General features: G+C 41.6%; 1 protein-coding gene across 1 annotated transcript in view; it reads right to left on the bottom strand.

The window, feature by feature from the left end:
• Nucleotides 1–3,077: 3,077 nt before the first annotated feature.
• The window catches only part of SNX4 (sorting nexin 4), a 35,678-nt gene continuing 15,989 nt past the window's right edge, over nucleotides 3,078–22,766 (bottom strand). The window contains exons 6-14 of the mRNA XM_075430764.1: nucleotides 21,058–21,113; nucleotides 16,494–16,566; nucleotides 14,877–14,938; nucleotides 13,293–13,358; nucleotides 9,092–9,181; nucleotides 7,753–7,852; nucleotides 6,815–6,960; nucleotides 5,307–5,421; nucleotides 3,078–4,976 (exon numbers count right to left, since the gene is read on the bottom strand). Coding sequence (XP_075286879.1) covers nucleotides 4,929–4,976; nucleotides 5,307–5,421; nucleotides 6,815–6,960; nucleotides 7,753–7,852; nucleotides 9,092–9,181; nucleotides 13,293–13,358; nucleotides 14,877–14,938; nucleotides 16,494–16,566; nucleotides 21,058–21,113 — 756 coding nt within the window. The 3' untranslated portion in view covers nucleotides 3,078–4,928. The remainder of the gene's footprint in view (nucleotides 4,977–5,306; nucleotides 5,422–6,814; nucleotides 6,961–7,752; nucleotides 7,853–9,091; nucleotides 9,182–13,292; nucleotides 13,359–14,876; nucleotides 14,939–16,493; nucleotides 16,567–21,057; nucleotides 21,114–22,766) is intronic.

Genomic DNA, 22,766 nt, shown 5'->3' with positions numbered 1-22,766 from the left:
TTCCCTTCGCCGACGTCATTTTCCACCTCCGCATCATCGGGGAGGGAGGCTCGCCACCAGGTCGCTCTTCGTCTTCCGCGGCCGCTTGCGGCTGCTTTCCGAGGAGAACGCAGTGGGTGTTGCCACACGCCACGACCCGTGCAGGTAACAGAAATCGTTGATGGCAGCTGAGGGAGAGCGTGGTTCATCGCAGTCCCCGGGGCGGCAGCGGTACCCGGGGCAGCCGCTGTAGCTCGTAGCTTACGTGGCTGATCCCGCTGGTGTCCATAGGATCAGGGTGCCCGCCACGTTTATGCTGGGCTTTCGAAGAGTGAAGCTTCTCCTACTTGGACTTACTCAGAAAATTCCAAGTGATGGTATTAAAAACAGATATAAAATATTAGACAAAATTAAATCTCTCCTTCTGAGCTCAGGAGAAATGTCACACTTCTCAGTGTTGAACTCGGCTTTAAGACTATGGTCACCACCGCAAGTTGCATTCAGACCTACATACTATCGTTATACTATCCTTAGTATTTTATACTTGTGTCTGGCAGCTCTTGAAATTTCCTTATCTCCTGTTTCCAGCTCCCTTGCTTTTTTTACCTCTCAAAAATAAGGGCAACGCAGTGCTGCTTTCTTTCCCCTTCTGCGCAGCACAGCCCGCAGGTACAGCAGCTTTGCATCTGTTCTCCTCCCCAGTTCCTCCACCCATCCCTTCTCTGCTCTCCCTCCTGCATGTTCACTTTCTCTTCTCTCCTCCTCACCCTCTTGTGCATCTCTCCTCAAAACCCCATCTTCCCTCCCGTGCAGACACCCCTTTGCCTCTTCCCAGCATGGTGCCACCTCCTCTTACCTCCAAATACTCCGCACTTTCACCGTCTGGAGTTGTTTACCTCCAAATCCACTCAAGATCCTTTCCAATTTGTCTTTGTTTTGAGTTTTAGATACATTCTACAACCAGTCAAAGCAAAAAGTTGGTTTTTTTTTTTTTTGAAAGAAAATATAGCATTGGGAAGGCAAGTCTATGGAAGCCTTTCTAAAGCAACTAAAAGGCAGAAAAAAAAAAGTTTCTCTGCTGTATTTGACCCTACAGAAGTCACAACTGTGAAATCTTTTTGATAGCACCGTCTCATACCAAGAAGCATCAGAAAACAGCAGCCAGTCACAGCCCGTTGCTTACGCAGGAGCCGGAGGCTCTCCGCACTGCCCAGGGCAGGGGGTTCTCACCACAGCCACACCGCAGAGGGGACGTACGTCAGCCCCTCATCTGGGGGGACACCGCAGCCTCTGCCACTTGGAGAGACATTTCTTCAGCTACTAGGCAAGCACCCTACCCTCCCTGGTGGCCACGCACTAGAGGGAAGCAGCTCGCCAAGCTGCTCTCCTGCAGGCCATGGTCTCTAGAGGAGCTGGATGAGGAGACACCCGTGCCCCGAAAGCCCAGCTCTGCTGGAGTGGGGGACCCCCTGGCCAGGAACACCCCAGCTGCGGGGCTTCCAGCGGCAGCAGCAAAGCGGCTGCTCACAAAGGCACCTGCTTTTGCTGGTAATAGACAAGCATGAGGTACTGGGATTTGGCACTGAAGCCCGTGCTCCCATTTTACTCGCTCTCACTCCTCCTGCTTCCTTCCTTCGCATTCGTTCTAGGGCAGCCCTGTAGGAGGATTTTCCTTACACGTTATCGCACCTCCCCACAGAGCCCTAGGAGCAGATACAGGACAGAGGCACCAGGGAGGCACACAGCAGGCGGACAGAAGGAAGTGCTAGAGCTCTGCCTTACCATTGCGCGACACGGGGTGGGGATGGAGACACCTTCCTTCCCCATAATCCTTCAACGGACATGAGAAAGTGTTTCTCGTTTCTTCAGCTAAAACGCACAGCAGAATTTTGGCAGTAGGGAGAGTCACGCAGGGCAGGGCGGTCTCTCCTCGGACGTGGTGCTTGCAGCCCAGCCAGGCGCTCCAGGACCCCAGCCTTGCTCTGCTGGCTCTGCCGTGTGTTGGGCTGCGGCTGCCGCTTCCCCCGCATCACCTCCACCACAAGAGCTCCCACCTTCACCACGAGAGCTCCTCGGTGAGGGTCCGAGCATCGCCCGCCAAGGCGGTCCCTGCTTTGGCTGACGCACCAGATACTGAAGTAATACAACATTTAAAAAAAAAGTTCAGAAAAATACTTTATCATTCCATTTTGGCTGGCTCCCTTGCCCTAGCTACATTTCGGGAGCAGACAACAGCAGCAACTAAAATGTACCGACCAGTCACGGTCCCGCTGGTCATGGGGAAGGGCAGGGATAGCATGGGTACCAGTAACGCACCCAGCAAAGCTGCCTGGGACAGAGGCGACAGCTCTGTCAGCACAGCAGATGATCCATGTAGGTAAACTCTATCACGTACAAGCATTTTGTCAAGATTAAGATAATATGGTATACCTACCTGCTCTTATTCTCAAAGCCTGCCACCAGTTTTTGACATTTACTGGATAACTGAAGGAAGCTCGTCAAGGCAAAGTGGATCGAGTTACAGAAGTCACGCTGTAACTGGAAAAACGCACGCTACACAGGTGTGCATTTGTCATGTGCACTCTATTCACCCCATGGAAGCAGCCGTTAACAAGACAATTTCCCCTCAAAAAGTTAAAAAGCTAAGAGAGGGAGAAACCTTCACTGCTTGCCGAGATCCACAAGTACACAGAGCGCATGCAATGCCCTTCTGCAAACAGCAGAAGAAATAAAGTTCTTGCAAATTATCCTTAACCCACCTTTCACCCAATTTCTGTCAAACAATGCAAAGCCTTAACTCAAACGCATCTTCTCTTACCCAGATGAAGACACACACGAAATTCAGACAGCTAGTTCTGTGTGGGCAAGAACACAGCAGGGATCAAAGCCGGCTTGTAACAAGCGTCTAAGTTTGGCCTGAACACTATGTTCTTCACCTAAAAGGCAGATAACCTAGTTGTGGGCAACTTACCCCTTAATTTTTAAATGCAGGCTCTCAAATGGCCTCCCAGCTAACATGGACAAGAACCCATTCCAATGAAAGTGAAGAGCAGTTCTCAGAACTGGGAAGACAGCATTTTTACAAAAAACAGCGTAACGAAAATATCAAAGAGCAATTTTATTTAGCTTATTTGGCACAAAACTTACAAGAATCTTTTTGTTCCCTTCTTCAGTTTAGTACAACTAGCAAGGAAAAAAAGGCATACCAATACATTTAATAAGCTGTACAGCAAGTGAAATGTGGAAAGAGGCACCAGAAAGATCTACCAAAAATCAAAGTGCATGAGAAATACCTACTCTGAGCGCCTCACGGTATTGCATTAAGGCACCACTCCTTTAGAAGGTTTACTGAACACGTCAAGTGTGCAACTTCTTGGTTTGGAATGTAAGAGTCCTTCAGCCTGTACCGGAACTGGATACCGCAGCCTCTGAACAGAAAAACACTTCTCCTCGTAAACGTTACGCGGAGAGACCTCTTTCTGCCCAACGTCATCTCTCAGCCACAGAGTCATCAGAGTGACCAGCATTTTACTTCAGAGTTTTAAGCTGTGGTGTACACCAGGCCTACGAATTCTTTACAATGGTTTTATAGAAAAGAAATGCTGCAGAGACAAACATAACACGGGACGTATCAGTAGCTACGTTACTGATCATTTATCAAAAGAACTTTTAATGACTTCCTGGAGTATCTTTTAGAAAAATCAAAATCCGAGTAGTGTTCTAATCCAGAATAATTAAATACCCATTGCAACAGAACATTACAAAGCTTCCTTTAGGACTAGCAATCAAGTCTGACAAATTCCACAAGACCAAGAACTTGAACATATGTAGAAAAAGCCCAATATTAGACAGTGGTAAGTGTTTTTCATAATTGGAAACATTTAATGCAAGTACCTATAACTGCAAATCATGTTATACTGGTGTATATATATACAGATATATATACACACACACACTGAAACATCATTACAAGAGCCAAACAGATACCTTGATTCGTTGTGGATTCCGCACATCACTGCTCTTAAGTACTACAGAAGTTGCACCAGGTTTTTATTTCAGCATCTTCATTAAGAACTATTCTTTTAAGAACCACGCCGCTTCAGTTACACAAAGAGGTACCACAGGCCAGATTCACATCTAGTGTAAACAGGTTCCAAACAACCAAACCGAAGTTGCATCCGCTTCTTGCCAGCTTTGACTTTGGTTTTGCTGCTCAGCTGGATCACCAATCTCCTTTACTTGCAGGAAGAAGTTTGGTAAGAAATCAATGCCCATATCAAAACTTAAGTGGGAACCGGTAAACGCAGAATATTGTATCAAACCGTTGTACAACACCTCTACTGTAGAGAGTTTCAAACATCTCAGGAGCTTGAGACTGCTTAACCTGAACTCTGGAAAAGCACATTTCTCTATGGACATGCAAAGGCATTCAAATATGAACTCTAGGCGTTAACAATATTTCAATTTTTGTCCTCTTCTGGTGTAGATCTCAAGAACACAACTGTGTGTCCCATTATAAAACCAAAGCACCCTTGAGCATTACAAATTCTAAACTGTGAGGGCTGAAAAGAAGGGCATCTGGAAGTGATCTACGCCTTACAGAGCATGGTGTTTCACAAGTCTCAGACCAGTTCAGTTCATACTTCCTGGGATAACTTTCCCTATACCTTTGCCCCAATACAGAGCTGTAGTTTTCAGTAACTCTTTTACCCCTGAATTATTTGCTACCACATATAAAACATGCCACAGAAGTGGCAGTCAGGGCTAAACATTTAATAACATGTCCTTTTTGTCCTTTGTTAACAATTACAGTCAGCAGAAAGAAAAACTAGTCAGTCAACTCATTTATTTCATGATTTATACGTAAGTCATGTAGCAACTTAACATTGGTGTTTTACATTTGTGCTTCCATTCTCTGGCACTTGGAGGAAGAATTCATTTCCAGATAATCACATCTTGCTGAAGCATTCCTTTGCATTTGTCCAAACTTGAATTCCCTTTAAAAAAAAGTTAAAAAAAATCAATAGGTGGAAATATACTTTGCTTGCAAACCTCATCAACAGACTTTCTTCCACAGAAGACTCTACAAAGAAGGCCCACAGAACTTCACACTCGAGTAAGGCAGAGACCACACTGGAATTGCATCACGCTGCCTATTATGAATCAACATAACACGTGACTGAGTTAGAGTAGGACAGAATTCGTGGGAGGTTTTACGCCAGTGACTTCCAACCTTCTGTGACCGCAATGTTCCTACTAACTGCGAGTCTGCATCTGATCCCCTGCTGATACACTACGTACACTAGCCTGGCCTCTCACAAACGTACCTTTTTGCACACGCTAATCTGCATAACAGCGTAGCTTATAAGTGCCTCCTTCAAGTCATGATTCTTTTGTTCTTTAAACCGTTCAATGTCAGCCCAGGCACTTTTCACGAAGTCTCTGGAATTAAAAGCAATATTTCTGTTAGTGTTTTACATGTTCCATCCTCAGCTGATCTTCCTCCCTCTGAACCCCCAGCAGAGAGGCTACGTACGACAAAGCGCTCCATCTTTCAGTCAATAAACAAGTTCTGTAGTTACTACGCATCCCACAGTGTCATCATTTTATAACTGGCATTACCACCTTTTTTTTTTTTTTTTTTGAGGTTTTTAATCTAGAGAATCAGTTTCACAGGATGTCTTGGGTTGTTTGGTTTGGGGTTTCCTTCCCCCCCCTCCCCCATAAGCATCACTGCCATAGAACCAGCATCATTCAGAACATACTTTACTCCTCAGATTTCATTGGAGTAACTAAGTAACTTTACGCCACCACTCAGCACACAACACTGCACATTTCTTTGTCAATTGTCAAGTCAGAATCTTGGTCTTTCCAATGTGAAAACTCACTTGTCATCAGGATTTGAGACACTGAAGTACAACAAACATTTACAATGTAGATTTGACTTAGACGATTCACTCCAGGAATTAATTTTCTTGGTTTGGTCATGTGTCTTCAGGTCTCCTTAACTAAAATGGAGGTAGATTTCTGCAATTCATAGCTTTTTTTTGTGCTGGACTACACATACAAGGCAAGTATTCACTTGAAAATTGCTTCCAGAGCTACAAAAGCAGATCTCCAGTACTTCTGTCAAAATGATTAAGAAATTGCATTTGCTGAGCACCTTGTTGTTTTGAACTATCCATGAACTAGTCTTATCTTTCCAGCTCTGACCCTAACATATTAGGAGATAACCACGTTTACCCCTTGTGTTATACAATGAATGTGTTCTGACACAATCACATCGCTTTAGGAACGTTAGTTCCTATTTTTCATGTTTGCATTCCTGAAGAAAATTTCATTAGAGCACTGAGAAGCAGTTACTCAAACACAACTCACCAGAATTCCTAACCTCTTTCAAACGAGTCCGTTATCCCCCGTACAAGAAGTTGTAGAATATGAGCTCAGGACACGTACACATAAACCAAACTAAATACTAGATTTGAAGCGAAGCAGCTTTTGAGTCTTAGGCTATTCAGCTGCAGACCTACAAGCCCACCTGCTAAACATATTACTAGCTGAACATAAAAGCATGCAAGTCAGCCATTAGAGTGGGCTCAGTAACTGGGAAAGTCATCAGGTTTTACATAAGCCATACACTCAGACCAGAAGCTAACTGCATGTACTGTACTTTATTTCACAACTTGCAGCTGACAGGAGCTTTTATAGACAGCTCATAAACACCAAGAATATATTAAAAACACTTACAAAATGCAAACACCTTCAAGAGCATCCAGTCAAGGACTTCTGCTAAGACAAGCCCTGTGTTTTCTTTGAAGAAGTCAAGCCCATTTACCTGCCCTCCAGATTTTTAGACTTAAGTTGTTCTTCTCCTTCCTGTATCTGCTCTTCTAGAACCTTTATCTTGGCTTCCCTCTGCTCTGGGGTTTCCTGCCCAAAGAGCTTGCTGGTCATTCCTTTCAGGGAGAATGTTCTCACAGTCTACAAAAACACAAAGACATCCTAGGTTTGGGATTCTTAAGCACAGCCACAAGTCATTATGTGATTTTTAACAGCATTTGGGCTTATTCTTATTATTCAGCTGGTTTTTGGCTTTAACTTCCATTTCATGAATGTCCCATTGAAAACTAGCTATAGAAGGTATGGTGGCTCACATGAGACCAAGCAAAGTGGGGAGGAAGCAATATTGTGTTCAAACTCTTAAGGCTGGTCTGTGGATTGGACTCTGAGTCATTCCACTGACACAGGTAACCTCTCAGGGCAATTTTCTAACTGAAGTAGGAGAGAACCCCACTCTTGTCTTCTGTATGAGAAAGAAAAGCCGTAAAGCAGTTGCGTATAGAGTGCAAATAGATCCGACAGCAGGATTAAGAATTCTAAACACTTTTTTGAAGCCACCACTTTAGGACAATGTTTTATCATCCACATAGAAGGGACTAGCCACATATCAGTAGTACCCAACTTTCAAAACGCAGAGGAAGCCTTTCAGAATTTTGATCTTTAGGACAGAGTTGTTTGTGTTATTCTGCTTAGGTCATATTCCCTGCAACCCTTTGCTTGCTCAGTATTTAATAAAAGTAGTTTGGTACAAACAGCTTATGTCACCAAGAACCACGTTACTTTAAACCTCAGATGCCTACAGCTCATATGATACTGCTTCTCATAAGCATCAGACAGCATGCTAGTGCCACTTAAATGTCATTCGAAGTAACTTGGCTCAAATAGAAAATAAAATAAAAGAGGCATCTTGGAGAAGAAAGTGGAAAGACTCACTCCTGTTGCCAGCTCCTCACACTGCTGTTTCTTAGATGCTAGGTCCTGTGCAGCCATTTCCAAGTCATACTGCATCAGTTCGTGCTTCCTGCAAACTGCCCTGAAAAGTAAGCAATGGAAGATCTGTCACGCAATACTTTGTTTTGCTACGTTTCCCTCCATTTAAACTTTACAAATGGCACCACGCTCTTTTTTTGGCAGGCAGCACATTCAGTTATTTATCGAGCTTGAATTCAACAGCCTTATCACAGAACGCATAACTCCGCAAATGCTGTAGTTAAGCAAGCTTGGATCAAAGTATAAAGAAAGTTATAGCAGCTTTCTGCTCTTCTGCTCCTCTTCTGAGACTCCTTCTGAGACACTTTCAGCAATACGAGCCCTACCACCTACTTAAGGACACCACTGTAAAATATTTTTATTTAAAATCTATTACAGAAAAATCACAGCTATGACAAAAGGTACCTGGAGATGGTACCTGTCACAGCAGCAATGTATCAATCAGAATTCTTCACACTTTTTAAGCAATGAAACAAGAAAGCTGTGCTCCTACATTAAGATAGCACCTTTCATCTGGAAAAGAGGAGTTTCCTCTGACCACCTGCAGTAAAATCCCAATCCTGTGTGGGCTGACGACGCTACATCCGTACTCCACTGCCGGATACACATTTGTCTCCCAGGGCAGGCTACTAGTGCTCTGGGTTCCCACATAGCAGCCATCACACTCACCAGCCCCATTCTCTACAGCACTGCCAAACCCCTCTAAGAGGTTCAGAGCCAGCCCCTGGAGAGCACGACAGCTTTAAGCACCATCTAATAGCATAAAGCAATTTGCTTTTGTATCCATGCTTGTAAAGAAGGACTGCCCTATAAAGGCTAATGTTTAAAAAAAAAAAATCAGTATTTAGATGCACAAAACTGTACAGTAGATGAAAGTTATATAGGGCCCTTTAAAACTTGCTGGAATGTGTAATGGCTGTAGCAGCTCTGTTTGGCCCATCTCATTTGAAAGCTGAAGCTTTCAGCACATTGGGGCAGTATTATACCAGAAGCTAAGGAAAGGATGTACCCAGAGGAATAAACAGCATTACCTTCCACAGTATCCCGATTTTAACATTTCTGTCATTTCACTATTGATCAGCTCAGTTCTAAGTTTTATTGCCACCCACATGACAATCAACTACGAGTAAGCAAAGTAAGAGGTGAGAGCATGGAGATTCCACAACACTGAAATTTCCACTTCTCAGAGAACAGACGAGGATACCAGACTAAACTCAATATCAACACAACGTTAGACGAAAGGCCTACAGCTTCCATTTGAGCTATGCACTTCTGTACACACCGTAGCGCTTCTGCATAGAAGAGATATTCTTTCAGCTGATCCGCATAATGCTCTTCCTCTTCCAGTATGTCATCAATAGAAGCTGCATATCTGGTGAAAAACAGCCATGGTTAAATATAAAGTTCCTTAATTTAACCTTTAAGGACTGCACATACAGTAACAAGGGAGGACACCCGTTTGACAGAAACACCAGTCACAAAGTAAAACAGTGAAAGGCACTTCCAAAAGGGGTTTTTCCTTTGTTTTTAGTTAAACTCTGAATCGGATAATATAAACACTCCCGCAGGCCTGTTTCTTTGGTTGTTACTAGAATGAGTCTTTTGACAAGTACAAGATTTATCACAAGTTTCCTGCTGAAGATGAGGCAGTTTTTATTACAGGAAAGGAAATTTATTTCTTTTCCTTCAGTGGACTGTCAATAGGCAGCACCAAGACAAAAAAGACATGGTGCAGAAGAAATCCTGCAAGGCATTAAGGCATAGGAACGGGAACAATCATGGCTTCTGAAAAGCAAAGAGGCAGTATTTAAAAGCCTGCTTTCATTGTTCGTTATTCAGCCCGAGTATGACAGTGGTGCTCTGAACACCGTGACATTAAGTCCTTTGCCTCCTTGAAAGTGTGTTGCTTTGTCTGCTGTGTAAGTCAGGCATATCAATTCAGAGCAACAAGAAATTTAAACCTGCCTTTTAGGGAGAAATCTGAAGTATAAGGGCTTGGACCAACTCCACAGCTCTTGCGTTCAGTAAGAGTTTTGTCATTTAGGTTGACGTCTCCTAAAAATGGCAAAAACTCACTCTTTTTTCCTAGTTTATATTGCTTATTGGACAGTATTTAACAGGTTCTCACTAACCAAGATGACTGTGCTTGGACACACTTGCAGGGACAGGCCTACAGCTAAGAGGTAACTGCACATCTCACTTGGCACAGTGACAGAAACAGGAAGCCACTTTAGCCAGCAATACAGGGCCTGTGCCACTGGAGATAACCAGAACGAATGAGACCCCATCGCAAATGCTTTCATCTATTCTGCCAACTCAGCCTGGATTCTCAAGGACGTGGCAAACCCTTGCACAGCTGCAGGCTCTCTGAAGCAAGCATATATTTGTCTAGCGTCCAGCACAACACGACCCAAACGTTAATTACAGCACCTCTTGGCTTTAAAGTTTTGCAGAGTCTTTGAGTTCTTTCCTTTCTTCCTGTGCCTTTCCCATAGCCAGCTCTATGGAAGAAGAGGCAGAGTCTTAAGCTGAAAGGGAACTGGTAATGTGACTTGGGAGAGAACAAGAAATCCTTCCTAAACTCCAAAAGAAACAACAGGGTCACTTAGACTCCTGGGAATCTAAGGGAGGGATCTGAGGCAGACACTCCTGCTGAAGGTTATCATCATCCTCAGGCCTGCTCAGCAGGGCATGCGAGCTAAGGCACTTCAGAGAGGGAGGAGCTACTTACAGAGTAACTGGAAGCATGGGAAGACTAAGGAAGAGCTGTAGACATGTTCATCTGTTCGCAAATTTTATAAGTTTACAAGCAAGGTGAGTTGTTTTGATGCTCTGCAAAATCAAAGACATGGCAGATCCAGGAGAAGGCTTACCAAGGCCATTAGTGATAAATAAGCATAAGATATGAAGTGACCAGCAACAGCAGATCAGTTTAAGTAGAAGGGATAAAAGAACAGGCAGAACAAGAATTCGCATTAAGAATCAAAGTAAGGAAGAAGTCCAAACTGTTGAAAAATATACTTGTTCTGAAAAAAATCCTGCAGCCACATAGGTCACCAGTGGCTTACCCTCTCTATTTTCAAGTTCTAAGGTGCAATAATTTTAGTATAGTGGTTAGATTTCTCAGGGCAGCAGATGGACCACATTTCAGTTTCAACTAAGTTTTAAGTGTAGAGCAATGCTAGAGCTCATCTGTGGTACAACTCTGCAAAAACACAAAGAAAGCCACCAAACAAAACCCCACCTCACCTAGACAAGGTTTTCATAATGACACTCAAGTTTGATTTGGAAAAAAAAAATTAGTAAGACCAGTTATATTTCTGACTGCCTAAGCTGAAGTTTAAATACTGGTTTGTCCTAAGCAGGCAGGCAAACCAGGAAAAAACTTGAGGAGAAACACTGCATTAAGTCCTGAAGGCACCTAACATGTTCCCACTCTTCGTGGGAATCGTCAACTAAACCCCTGTTTTAGTTTAGACTGGTTCCACCTGTAATGACAGTCTAGTTGATACAGAGATAAAGGGTCACTCATTAATAGCATAAGGGACAGAAGTCAAAGGTCTGGCATTTTTTTCTTTCATCTTTTAAATGCTAGAATTACAGCATTTACATCAAGTGCATCTTGAGCTTTCCCAGCATACTCTGTTGTTTTCTATCCCTTTAGCAAGCCACATGCTGTTATACTGCACACACCCAGAGAAACTTTGGGATGTCTTCTCCAAATATTAAGCAGTTTTAGATCATACTGAACAATAACAACTCAAAAGTTTAAATAAACACCTAGTAAAGACTACAGCACATGGGGTAGATAGAGAATAATTTAATTATTCTCCAAGTTTAACATCTATATTAGGCAACCTTACTGAAGTAGCTTTCTTTTGCAATAAACTCCCATCTAATATTATGGGAATCATAACTGGACTGGTAAGTTACACTTTCAAGAGATCATAGATGTGAACCTTACTGGTAGGAGACCACGTGGGTCACTGAATCTCACAGCTGCTGCTTCTTGCTTGATTGTCACTAAGAGATATTGCTGTACGAGAGCGCCAACCAGAAGAGATGACAGACAATGAAAGCTACCTCAGACTTCATGCGGTGATTAAAGTTACACAGAAAGTGACCACCATTACTCTCGATCTTTAGCCCTGTGTTGCAGACAGAAATATTAAACATCTCAGATGTGCAGAGAGGGTTCAGCCTCCTGACTGAGAAGTGAGACCTGCTTCTTTTAGTTGGTTACTCGTTTCTAGGTGTTTGACATCTTAGTGTGGTATATCTGAATCACTGTGAACTTAATTGTGTCTCCTTAACTCCTCTATATTATATCATGTTTTCATAATCTCTTCAATTTCTGTGTACTGTAGTAGGTGCTTAACATTGTATTCCACCTCTACTTCAACTATTTTCTTCTGAAAGCAGGTATTCTCCATTTCTTCATGATGACCAGAGTCCTCTGCCTAAAAAAATATTATAGCTTTTCCTGGGGGCAAGCGACCATGTTAGCCATAACACCAGAGTGCGAATAAATTAGAGGGGTTCAAATTCTTAAAGACCTCATAAAAACAGAATTGTTCTGAAGAAGCTGAGAGTACAATTTGGCATGGCTCTTCAAACCCTTCCACTTGACAAGGCATAACACCAGTTACATCCAGGCAGCAGTACATATGTAAATCTGCACTGTAAACTAAAACTGGTAACTTCCACACAAATTACACTTTATCAGCAAAAATACTGTATAAAGAAGTGTCGAACAGCTTCCATCTCTTGCTGGAATTGTTACTTATCTATACTGCGCAATTACAGAAGAGGAACCAGAGCAATAAGAAATTATACCATTTCACTCACAATATACGGTTACCTGAAAAGCAGAAACCATGAGCTCACTTCTGTGAGCACTCTGAAGTGCTAGACTCTTATTCTGAAGGCTGTGGTTTTTATACTCTGCCAAGTGACTCTAAAGATGCAAAGAGGGAGGATTCTCTACTTTATTACATCTAGTCAGGATTTGTTTCAAGAATCCATTAGAGTTTTGGTGCTGATTAATTAAATTTCTTAACTTTCTGTAATTAAGTCCTAATCTATGTACCATCTACCGCATGGTACAAAATGCTGCTATCCAAACCAACTGGATCTCATCAGGTCTGCAGTACATTAAAGTTGTATTCCACCAGTTTCTGGCATAGTAGCTTGAAAGAAAAACCTGGAAGAATTCCAAATACTTCTACAATTTCAAAATAATAATAAAAAAAGAAACCCCTCTGGTTCTCCTGAGACCTTTTGAGCTACTTAATACAGTACATGGATGCTAAAATTGTGCCTGCATCCAAGTCACAGAAACACTGTACACCCAAAAACAATGCAGCCCCAACTTTCTCGGTACTCTATTCATATGTACTTTGGGGTTGAGGGAAAAGAGAGGAAAGAGGGAGAGTTCTACATCTGGCTTACATCAAACTATCAGATATTCAGTCAGTACTTACACATCCATGTGGTGGCCAGCACTCTGCAACCCATCCCCCATCTCCTTTTCTATTGCACTCCACTCACTGTAGGAAAAACAAATGAGAAACAACATCACACATGAAGGGTAAGGGAAGTTAATAAGCTGCATCCTGTATATAGTTTCTTTCCAGGTGACACCTGAATAGAAATTGCCTTGAAGTTACGACTTGGCCAAACTGTTTTCTTCCTCTGAGCAGCAACACTGACAACGTGGCAATGCTATTTATGGCACTCTGTTCAACAACTGTCCCTGTCACCTAAACTCATCCTCACAAATATACTTAGTCTGGGACTGTTTTTTTAAAAAAATTGTGTTGGTTTTTTTTTTTTTTAAACTCAATTTAAACAAACAAACAAACAAACAAAAGATACTAGCACTTAAAATAAATGGCAGAGGGCAGGGGAAGATGGAACTTTCTAAAACAGAATTTGATCCAACGTGCTCACCAAGAAGAAACTAAGCTTTCCAGACTTGCAACACATCAGATAGAAGCCTCACTCCAAAAATCATACGGTGGGATTTGACATTTGCAAGCATTTTACTGCTCCTGAAACCGTTTGCTGTATGTTGTTTTCTGTTTTCATAGTAGACTGCTGTTTAGTTCTATTAATTAAAAAAAATACCAACTTATAACCTTCTCGTTACTGTAACTACCTATTCATATTAGGGAGATCATTTAGATAAAGAAGTAAAGAGAGCTACAACAAAAAGATAGCAAGAGACTTGTTCTGGACATCCAAGTACGTACACTGCAATTTTAATTGTGTTCTCAGCTTTGTGAAACCTTCTGAGATTTCTTAGTTACAGGAATTACATCCAGAACTCTCTTTACAAGAAAAAAAGGAAGGGGTCCCCTTATATTTCACATAAATTATGTCTAACACACCTATTCTGTCCTTCACTTTTTCCTAAATATTCCACTCCGCTGATGTTGACATTTGTTTGTCTTTGTGTTATTACAGAACTACACCTAATTTCACTTTAAAACCCCTAATGAGAAAGACATCTGCAATCCATTAACCCAGAGAATTAAATTTAGCACTTGAACAGTGTGTAGAAGCAGGAGGTTTCCCTTAACCAGAAGTTTAGATTCTTTAATTCTCCAGTGAGATGGAAAACTTGAGCATGCAATTCACTCATATAAATCAAACTACGATTGGCAAATTCACTTTAAAAAGGTACTAAAACTGGATACAGTTGTTGATTTTTAACCCTGAAAAGGACCTAGAAGCTTTTCAGAGACAACTGCATGAAAATACGTGTAAGTTACTGAAGAAACAGAATGCCAATATAAAAACAAAAGCTCCAAAGCTCTGGAACACAAAACAAAAAGCTGAAGTCTTCCACTTCAGACTAAGCTTAGCAGATTCGGAGACCACTATATCCAACACAGAAATCTCATTAGAGCTACAATACAAAGTTTTTCAAGGCAGGTATTTAAATGTTTTATGATGTACTGTTCAGAACCCTAACAACATAACCAAATTCTCTACTCTCTCTCTGTGTATATACACACACAGAACACTCCATATACATACTGAAAAAATGGATGAACTCTTACCTGAATACTCTTCCATAGTTGCCATGGACTTTATAGACACCATACAGTCGGTCTGCTACCCTCTAAAACATTATTTAGAGTCAAATTTTGGTCATCAACATTAAGTGCAATTACTTTCTGAAAACCCACACACAAACTTCAAGTTAAAGCCTGAATGTTTTTATACAGGTAAACAAGATTAGGCCTAGATCTAATCTAAGCCACTTCTGAAAGAAAAATCAACAGCATGAAGTCTTTGAAGACTGAAGACACAGTCAAGGCTGTACTGAAATTTTGAAAAATTTCGAAATTTTGACTATTTCTTTGGAAGCACCCATGTATAGGATATGCCTATGGAGATCATAAATAATCAAGTTACCTTCAGTTTTTGATAACCAGAGATAAGGCATAGCCTCCTTTACTCAAATAATGACAAACATATACAAACTTGCAACACAAAAGACCATCCTGTCACCAAGACTGTAGGGAAAGCTTCAGCAAAATTCTAACAAGCGACTTAATTTTTCCATCCAGCTCAGTGAAACAAAGGAAAAGAAATGAGCTCTCCATTAGAGAACTTAATGCTCAAGCTAGATATGTCATTTCAGCTGTTTGGAGAGTCAGTACCTGTGGCAGCCAGCACTACGATGCTGGCGACAACCTCAGAGGAGAAGACCACATGTACACTCTGAAGTGAGACTTGTCATCCAGATAATGCCCTTGTAATTGTGATGTACCAATGAATGAGATTCAAGTTTGTTAAGAATTACTGTTACTGATCTATCAAAGCAGTAAAAATGAAATGCAAGCAAATTGCCCAAAAGATCTCATGCACATACAGCCCTGAGAAAAGGGCACGGTCAGTAGAACACCAGTGATTAATCCCATCAAGAACCTCAGCTCAACAGGGCAATCCATTACTGTCCTCCAAAACCAGGTCACTGCCACACAGTTTCCACCAAAAATTAAATTCCTGTTGAAAATACTAAGAAGCAGTATCATGCTCCTCATTATTGGAATTGTAATTACCTATTTCCTTTTTGTGACTTTAAACAATCTTCCATTCTTAACCCATAGAGTATCTTGATGCACAACATAATTGAAACATCATTGAATTGATAATCATTAGAAAGAACATTATTCATTACAGATCAAAGAACAAGCCAAAAAAAAAAGTGTGCTGGGAGGCATACACAATTCATACTACAAAATCTGGAAAACAAAGTATTATATGTCTGACCAGAAAACGCTGTTTTGGGGCCCTTCCCAGCCCAGACACCCAACAAAAGCAACTTGTCTGCTGGCTGGAGAGCAGCAGATATCTCAGTGCTCTTCAGAACACCTCCCCCTAATGTGTGATCATCAGGGAAGAGGGCAGATTAGCAACATGCATGTGTTTGACAGTCATCGGAGGAGCAAATTCAACTATCACATTTGGAACTCTTCCCCCCCACCAAATCCGTACTAAGTCAGTGCCCCCCTCCTCGCCATCTCCTGCTCCACGTTCCAGAGCCTGACTCTCTCAGGCAAAACTGCCCTTATTCTAGAGCACATATACCAGTTCTCTTGATTAAACAAGAAATACTGCCTTAGAAATAAACTATACTATTTGTCACGACACACATGGGAAATACTTACAGCTCTGACTCGCAGAAGGTGTGATATGACAGACTGCAGTTCATCGCTATAGTGTTTTAGCTCAGTAAATCTCCTGGGAGCAGGAAACAGATAGTACATCATTAGCCATCACGAAAGCAAGCTTTCACAGAATGCAAGATAGAGCCACAACGCTACAGCCAGCGAGATGGAGCCTGGGTTATGCTGAGGTGGAATTAGCTGAAGACTCTTAAAGAAGTGACTGCAGAGTTTCATTTCCCTGAAGTGAACAACCCAACACTTACATAACTGTTTGTTTTTGTTGGTGTGGTTTTTTTTTTTTTAATGTAAATTGTTCTGAACCTTCATCATTTAAGAGAGAAATTTTTATGACATTTAAGTAGTTAACTGAAATTATTACATCATTGTGTTGGGGTTTGTTTTTTTTTTTTTAAAAATGGGATTTATGAAAGCAAGCATGAGTGAACATGAAAGCTTCAAATAAGTACAAAGTCAAAATCTGATGAAGCATACACACTTCTTGATAAAAACGTGTTCACATTTTTGACCTGACAAAGACACTTTACTTTCAAGCTGCCATCTAGCCAGTTTTGAGCACAGCCTTTCCGAAGCTCACGGAAGCATTCACAATCACCACAATTCCTCTACGGCTCAGCCACATGGTAACTGTAACCAGGTACACGTGCAACTCTCCAGACCTGTCCCTGCACAGGAGTCACGCGTGGCTAAAAGCCATCAAGTCACTACAGCTTCGCAAGGTACCAGTCAGGCAACCCATCGCAAGTGACCACGTGCACGCTGCTGGCCTGCCACTACTGAAGGAAAGAGGCATCTTATCCACCACCCCAGTTAAGCCTTGGTGGTAGTTTAAGTTGATAATTGAGTTCATCCTCATGACGAAGCAGAGGCAGCTGCCACAGCTTTGCTAGTGACAGGTAACCCATTAAGCCACAGCAACAGCCACTTCTGTGTGCGTAAACCCTCCCTACTACACACAAGTCTAACTCATGACCTACTTTGGTACACAAGAATGCATTTCATCCAACTGGGAAACCAGAAACAACTCTACCTCAATTACTAAACAATGCTCTGAAAATAAACAAACACAGAAGAACACAACCAGAGTTGAGGAATGGGAGACTAGGATTAGCCTTCCAGGTTGATGTTCAAGCATTAAAACCTTCACCCCTCCCCCCACCACAGGCACACAGTCAGGCTCTGTATTTCAGAACAGTTTGTACCGAAGAGGTCTTACTGAAATGAATCGGGACACTTGTTTTGGGTGACCAAGTCTGAAATTCCAGGCTTTTTCATTTAACACCTCTTCTTCCTCTGCCAGGAAGTCTTCCTCTAAAATATTCTCCTCCTTACATTCAGGAAGTAAGAGCTTTATTACCATTTCTAATATTTTTGATCTCCAAGGAGCATCTTTTATAAGATTCACACACACAGGGTTAAAGTACATAAAAAGATTTAAAAGCCAGTGGAGAAACTGTACGGGAAAAATAAATATAGTCATTGATCTGCACAGTTGGGGTTTAGAGAGCAATCTTTTCAGTTTACACTTTATAAAATATGCACCAGGGCTGCATGTCGGACAGCTGCAGACACAAACAGTGAAGATATTTGAAATAATTGAACTAAAAACAAAAGATTAAAAAGCATGCCTTCAGCTCAGGAAGACTCCTCTTTCCACTCCAGAAATTTATGACAAAAAAATGTTATTTATCCTGTTTTGTGGCAAGAAAGTTTTTAGGAATGCTGTACTCCCTGAAGGCAAGAGTCTAGAACCTAAGAGGACTTTCAGTATGCTGGACTTCAGCAGCAGTACATCTTCTCCTACGCCAATTCCTTCTCCATTAAAAAAAAAATTTAAAAAAATCACCACTTCAGAACCAAGCTGTCTTCTTTTTCCTCAGAAAAACATAAATCAAAGCGATCCTATTTTTTGCCAAATATTCCATAAAGGTTGAAAATTTTAGAAATATAATATTTCAGGAAAAACTGCTTTTAAGAGACTGGTGGTGTTGCAGATCAAAGGTTTATTTCTCAAGTACTTGCTTAAGTCCTACTCATTCCTCATGTAAAAAAAAGAAAACATAATTATAAAGCAATTTCCAAACTGAGTTTGGCGAGGCACACAAAGGGATGCTTACTTCCCAGTGCACCAGTTTTACCACTCAGTAAATGAAGCAAGCCTAGCACTTTTCCCTTGATTTTACTGGTTCTGCAACATTACCAACAGTCTAGTTATTTAATTAAGCTATTAAGCAGAACTTCAGACATAAATGAAGAATAGATCAGGCCACATTTCTGTAGGAACACCACTAGGTTTCTTCTCCAAAATATTGCTTATGGTAATGGCAAAGAAGAAAATGTCATTTACAGTAGACAGTATTTCAATAGAAGTTATTTACTTTGTGCATTTTGCTCAGCAGAACTCCTCCCTACGTCCAACATGAGGGAGGGCAGTACTATTTTCCTGTTTTGTGAAGGAAGATACTACATGAACAGAACAAGCCACTTGTCTAACTAACCAGACAAAAAACGGAGGTTTTGCTTTTTTTTTTTTAATTCTGCCTTAGGAAAGGATGAGGCCAAATTAGAGAGGTCTGCAGTAGATACAAATTTATCTCCGAATATCAGAATATCACGTTTTTGTCACCATATAATTCCATCATTAAAGATATGAACTGCTTCTCACAGGAGAAGGTTTAGTTTCTAGCCTACGTTTGAACTCCTACAGCAGCAGCGTTTCAGCTTTAAAGCTCCTGACGTGGCTCCAAGCCGAAGCTGCAGCTCCACAGCACCGCGAGGCACTCCAGACTGGGAGCTGCAGCTGTCCTTCACCTGAACCCTTCCTGGCCCAGGAACCTGAAAGCCTACACTCCACACAGCAGCCAGATCTTTTGTTTCAGCGAGGTGAGCTTGCTGAACCCACTTTAGCACCCAGTGACCCAAGCGCCAGAGGTAACGCAGAGGGGTAAAGTGTCAGACTCCAGGCAGCTCACGCTACACGTGCTAGGCAGAGCAGGGCACTAATCCTCCTGTCAGAGCCACACATGCTGTACCAAATGCTCTCCCGGAATTAAAAAAAAAAACAAAAAACAAGAAGTTATGCTCATCAGTTCTTTATTAAACTTGTATGCAAAAGTTCAATTTGGAAGCTCTGTAGCTGGCAAAATACAATAGAAAGCATGTGCTGTATCTCCTAAGTGTTGTGAAGTCTCTACGGGGAGATACACACCGAGAGACTGTTTTCCTTACAAGCCCTTCCACATGTTTTCCTTGTATTAACTCTTTTCCTGCTTTTTACCAAGCCACTTTTCATAACAGCTTTGCTTTCTGAAACATTAGTTACCTCAAAAGATAGCAGTATATTCCTCATCTCAGCCTTCACCAGTCTTGCCCATCTATGCCTACAGGCAGACTACTGGCAAAGGTTCCCTGCCATGAAAGCAGGAAAAGCTAACTTCTACCAGCCACAGACAAAGGTGGTGGAGGAGGAAGTGTTTGAACAGGGGGCCAGTTTCACCTGTAGCTACAGAAAGAACTGCTGTATTTCCATCTCATTTGTGAATGTTATCTTTTATATTAAACCCACGCTAAAAGCTTCCTTGCTGCCACAGAAGGCTGCAAAAGCAAACACAATAAAAAGGAGGGACTGCACCAATTCACAGTTAAGTCTATGAAGAGGTTCAGAAGGGGATGTACCCTCTAACGCCCTTAATACAGCACCCAGAGGTGCTAGGGAAGTACAAAGGGAGCAGACACCAGAAAGCAGTCAGGCACATGGGCTCTCCCTAGACAGCACCTCCTACTGCTGCTGTTGGACAGCAGACGAACCCAGAGGGGCACTCACACAGGTCCCGATTGCTTACAGATGGCAAACAGCAACATCTCTTGACCCCACCGCTGCACACTAATGTTTCTAACTGTTGCAGAAGCAGAAACTCTCACTCTACCCTTCTCACATCATCTAGGGTGTGATGCACCTCCCACTACATACCCTGACAATTCTGACCAGTTTTTTGATCCAGCAGATTGCTCTAGTGCCTGTCCCAGAGCTTCCTAAACTACAACAGAGCTGAGCTGACTTCTGGACTTCCAAAAGCATCTGTGAAAACTGGCAGCTTGAAGAGAACTATGAACTGCAGCACCAGGGTGTGTGCATCTAGAGTTGCACACTAGCGGATTTTTGGAAAGACCAACTATCAATCTGTATTCTGTTCATGCTTGTAAAGTTGGGGGGGGTTTCTGGTGTGCCCCCCCCCCCCAACAAATATTAAGACGTTCTCATTTCTGAGTCTCCTATTTTAAGTCCCTTCCTTTTAATCTAGCTAAAATGAAAGACTCATTTTGCATAAAGCGATGGCATTTTTCTGAATGTTTCCTGCTTCTAGAAACAGGATTGATTAAACCTTTTCACACTACCTCCTTCTTGGACTTCTGTTAAGATTTGAAGTGCAGAAAGATAATTTTTTCTTTTCTGAATTTATTCTATGGAGATAGAATATTCTGTCATCTGAAGTTATAGTTGTAACTGAAAAAGGGAAAGGGAGGGAGGAAGGATGTGGAATCTTACTTGTCTGGGTTTTTCACTCTGAATGTTGCATTAAGAGCTTTTAATCTGGAATCTGCCTGAAAAAAGGGGAAAAAAAGCTTTGTTAATTTAATGCAATTAAATTCCAGTGACAAAAAAATCTCAGCCTTCTGGAAGCACCGTTCGAAAAAAATCCTGCCTTCCTGGCGTATTTAAATCTTCAAACATTGAACAAGTTGACAGTAGCTGCCCTGCATGTCAGGATTTTTTTATTAAAAAGTCAAAAAACTAAGCTATTTTTTTGCAAACTAGGATGTAAACAGTATCTACTAAAACTAAGCTGGTATAATCCAAATCCCACAAAAATAGTCCCTTAAAATGTTACACAAAGCATGGAGTTAAGATACACAACCCTGCATTCTTTTTAGATGAAGCAATTAGGTAACATAAGACCATATGGACAAGCTATTTTATATTTTTCAAACCAAATAAAACCAGTGGTAGAGTGACCTCTATATGCTCTTTATTACTAGGAACAGTTCCCCAGTGAAATCAAAATCTTATATATGGTGTTCTCTTACTTTATGACTTGCTTTACAGAAAATATGTAATTTGTATATCAGAATAGAGCCATTTTTAATGCAATGTTCTTTTCTATAAAAAAGCACATATAAATCTCTACAGAATAAAGTTCAATACCTAATTAAAAAGGTAATTGGCTACTTTGCTTTTTGAGATGTTGGTTTACCAATGACAGCAACAGCAGTACGGAACCTCTCGGAGGAGGTTGGGTTTTTTTCAGTTTAATTGAGCATTAAACTGTGCGATGGGTATTTACTCTTCATAAGACACCAACACAGACGAGATATCCCAGTCTCATTCACAGAGCTCCCACACCACCACAACTTTTCATTTATATATGGCATTTTACATACAGCTCACTCAGGGCTCATCTATACTGCATGAAAGCTTCAACTCTGGGGAAAATGGCTGGGGTTTACTTTTGAACAAAACATCCCTCTTTTCAGTGAATGAAAAATAAACAAACGCATCTTGCGAGGTGTATGTATTTCCTACAGTGTACTCTTCCAGCTAACAGACTGTGCCACAACTGCTAGGAGCAAGTTACTTCAGCAGTATTTGTTAGTGCTGGTAGACGAATATTTTGTGCACTGTTACAGCCAGCCTAGAGCTTGAAGACCTATTTTGAATTTGACAGGGAATGGAACACAGTGTTTTCCCAAACCAAGAACAGTCCTTCCTTTAGCACCCTCGCAGTAACTTCTACAGATGAGATGGGCACAGTTTGAAACTGTTCCACCTCCCGCTGCACTGGGGCCAAACAGAAGAAACTCATATTTGAATATCACTGCAGGTTCCCTTCACCTGGAACCAGCTCCATATCTGGAAGATGCTTAGGAGAGCATCCAAGTTGAAGGAAAAGCAGCTTCTTTTTTGCAACTCGGATGAGATGCACTGATGGAAATCCTGCTAACTTTAGCTGTCCTTCTTCCAATCACCAAACCACCAATACAAACAGAAAGGTTACGTGAATGAAACCTGCAAGACTAAGACTGACTGATATTGGTAGAAAACAGGTTCATTGTCATTGCTACACGCAGCACTCCTCTAAGAACATCCTGCAAAGGGAAGACAAAGGCAGCATGGAGAAGCACGTCCAAGACAGCACAAGGAACACAAAACACTGCAGTAACTCCAAGTCCCAGTCTTTATGTTCATTCAGAGTGCTC

This window comes from Opisthocomus hoazin, chromosome 9, assembly GCF_030867145.1.
Source record: "Opisthocomus hoazin isolate bOpiHoa1 chromosome 9, bOpiHoa1.hap1, whole genome shotgun sequence".
Taxonomy (NCBI): domain Eukaryota; kingdom Metazoa; phylum Chordata; class Aves; order Opisthocomiformes; family Opisthocomidae; genus Opisthocomus; species Opisthocomus hoazin.
Note: the sequence above shows the minus strand (reverse complement) of the source record. Positions and strands in the feature narration are given on the sequence as shown.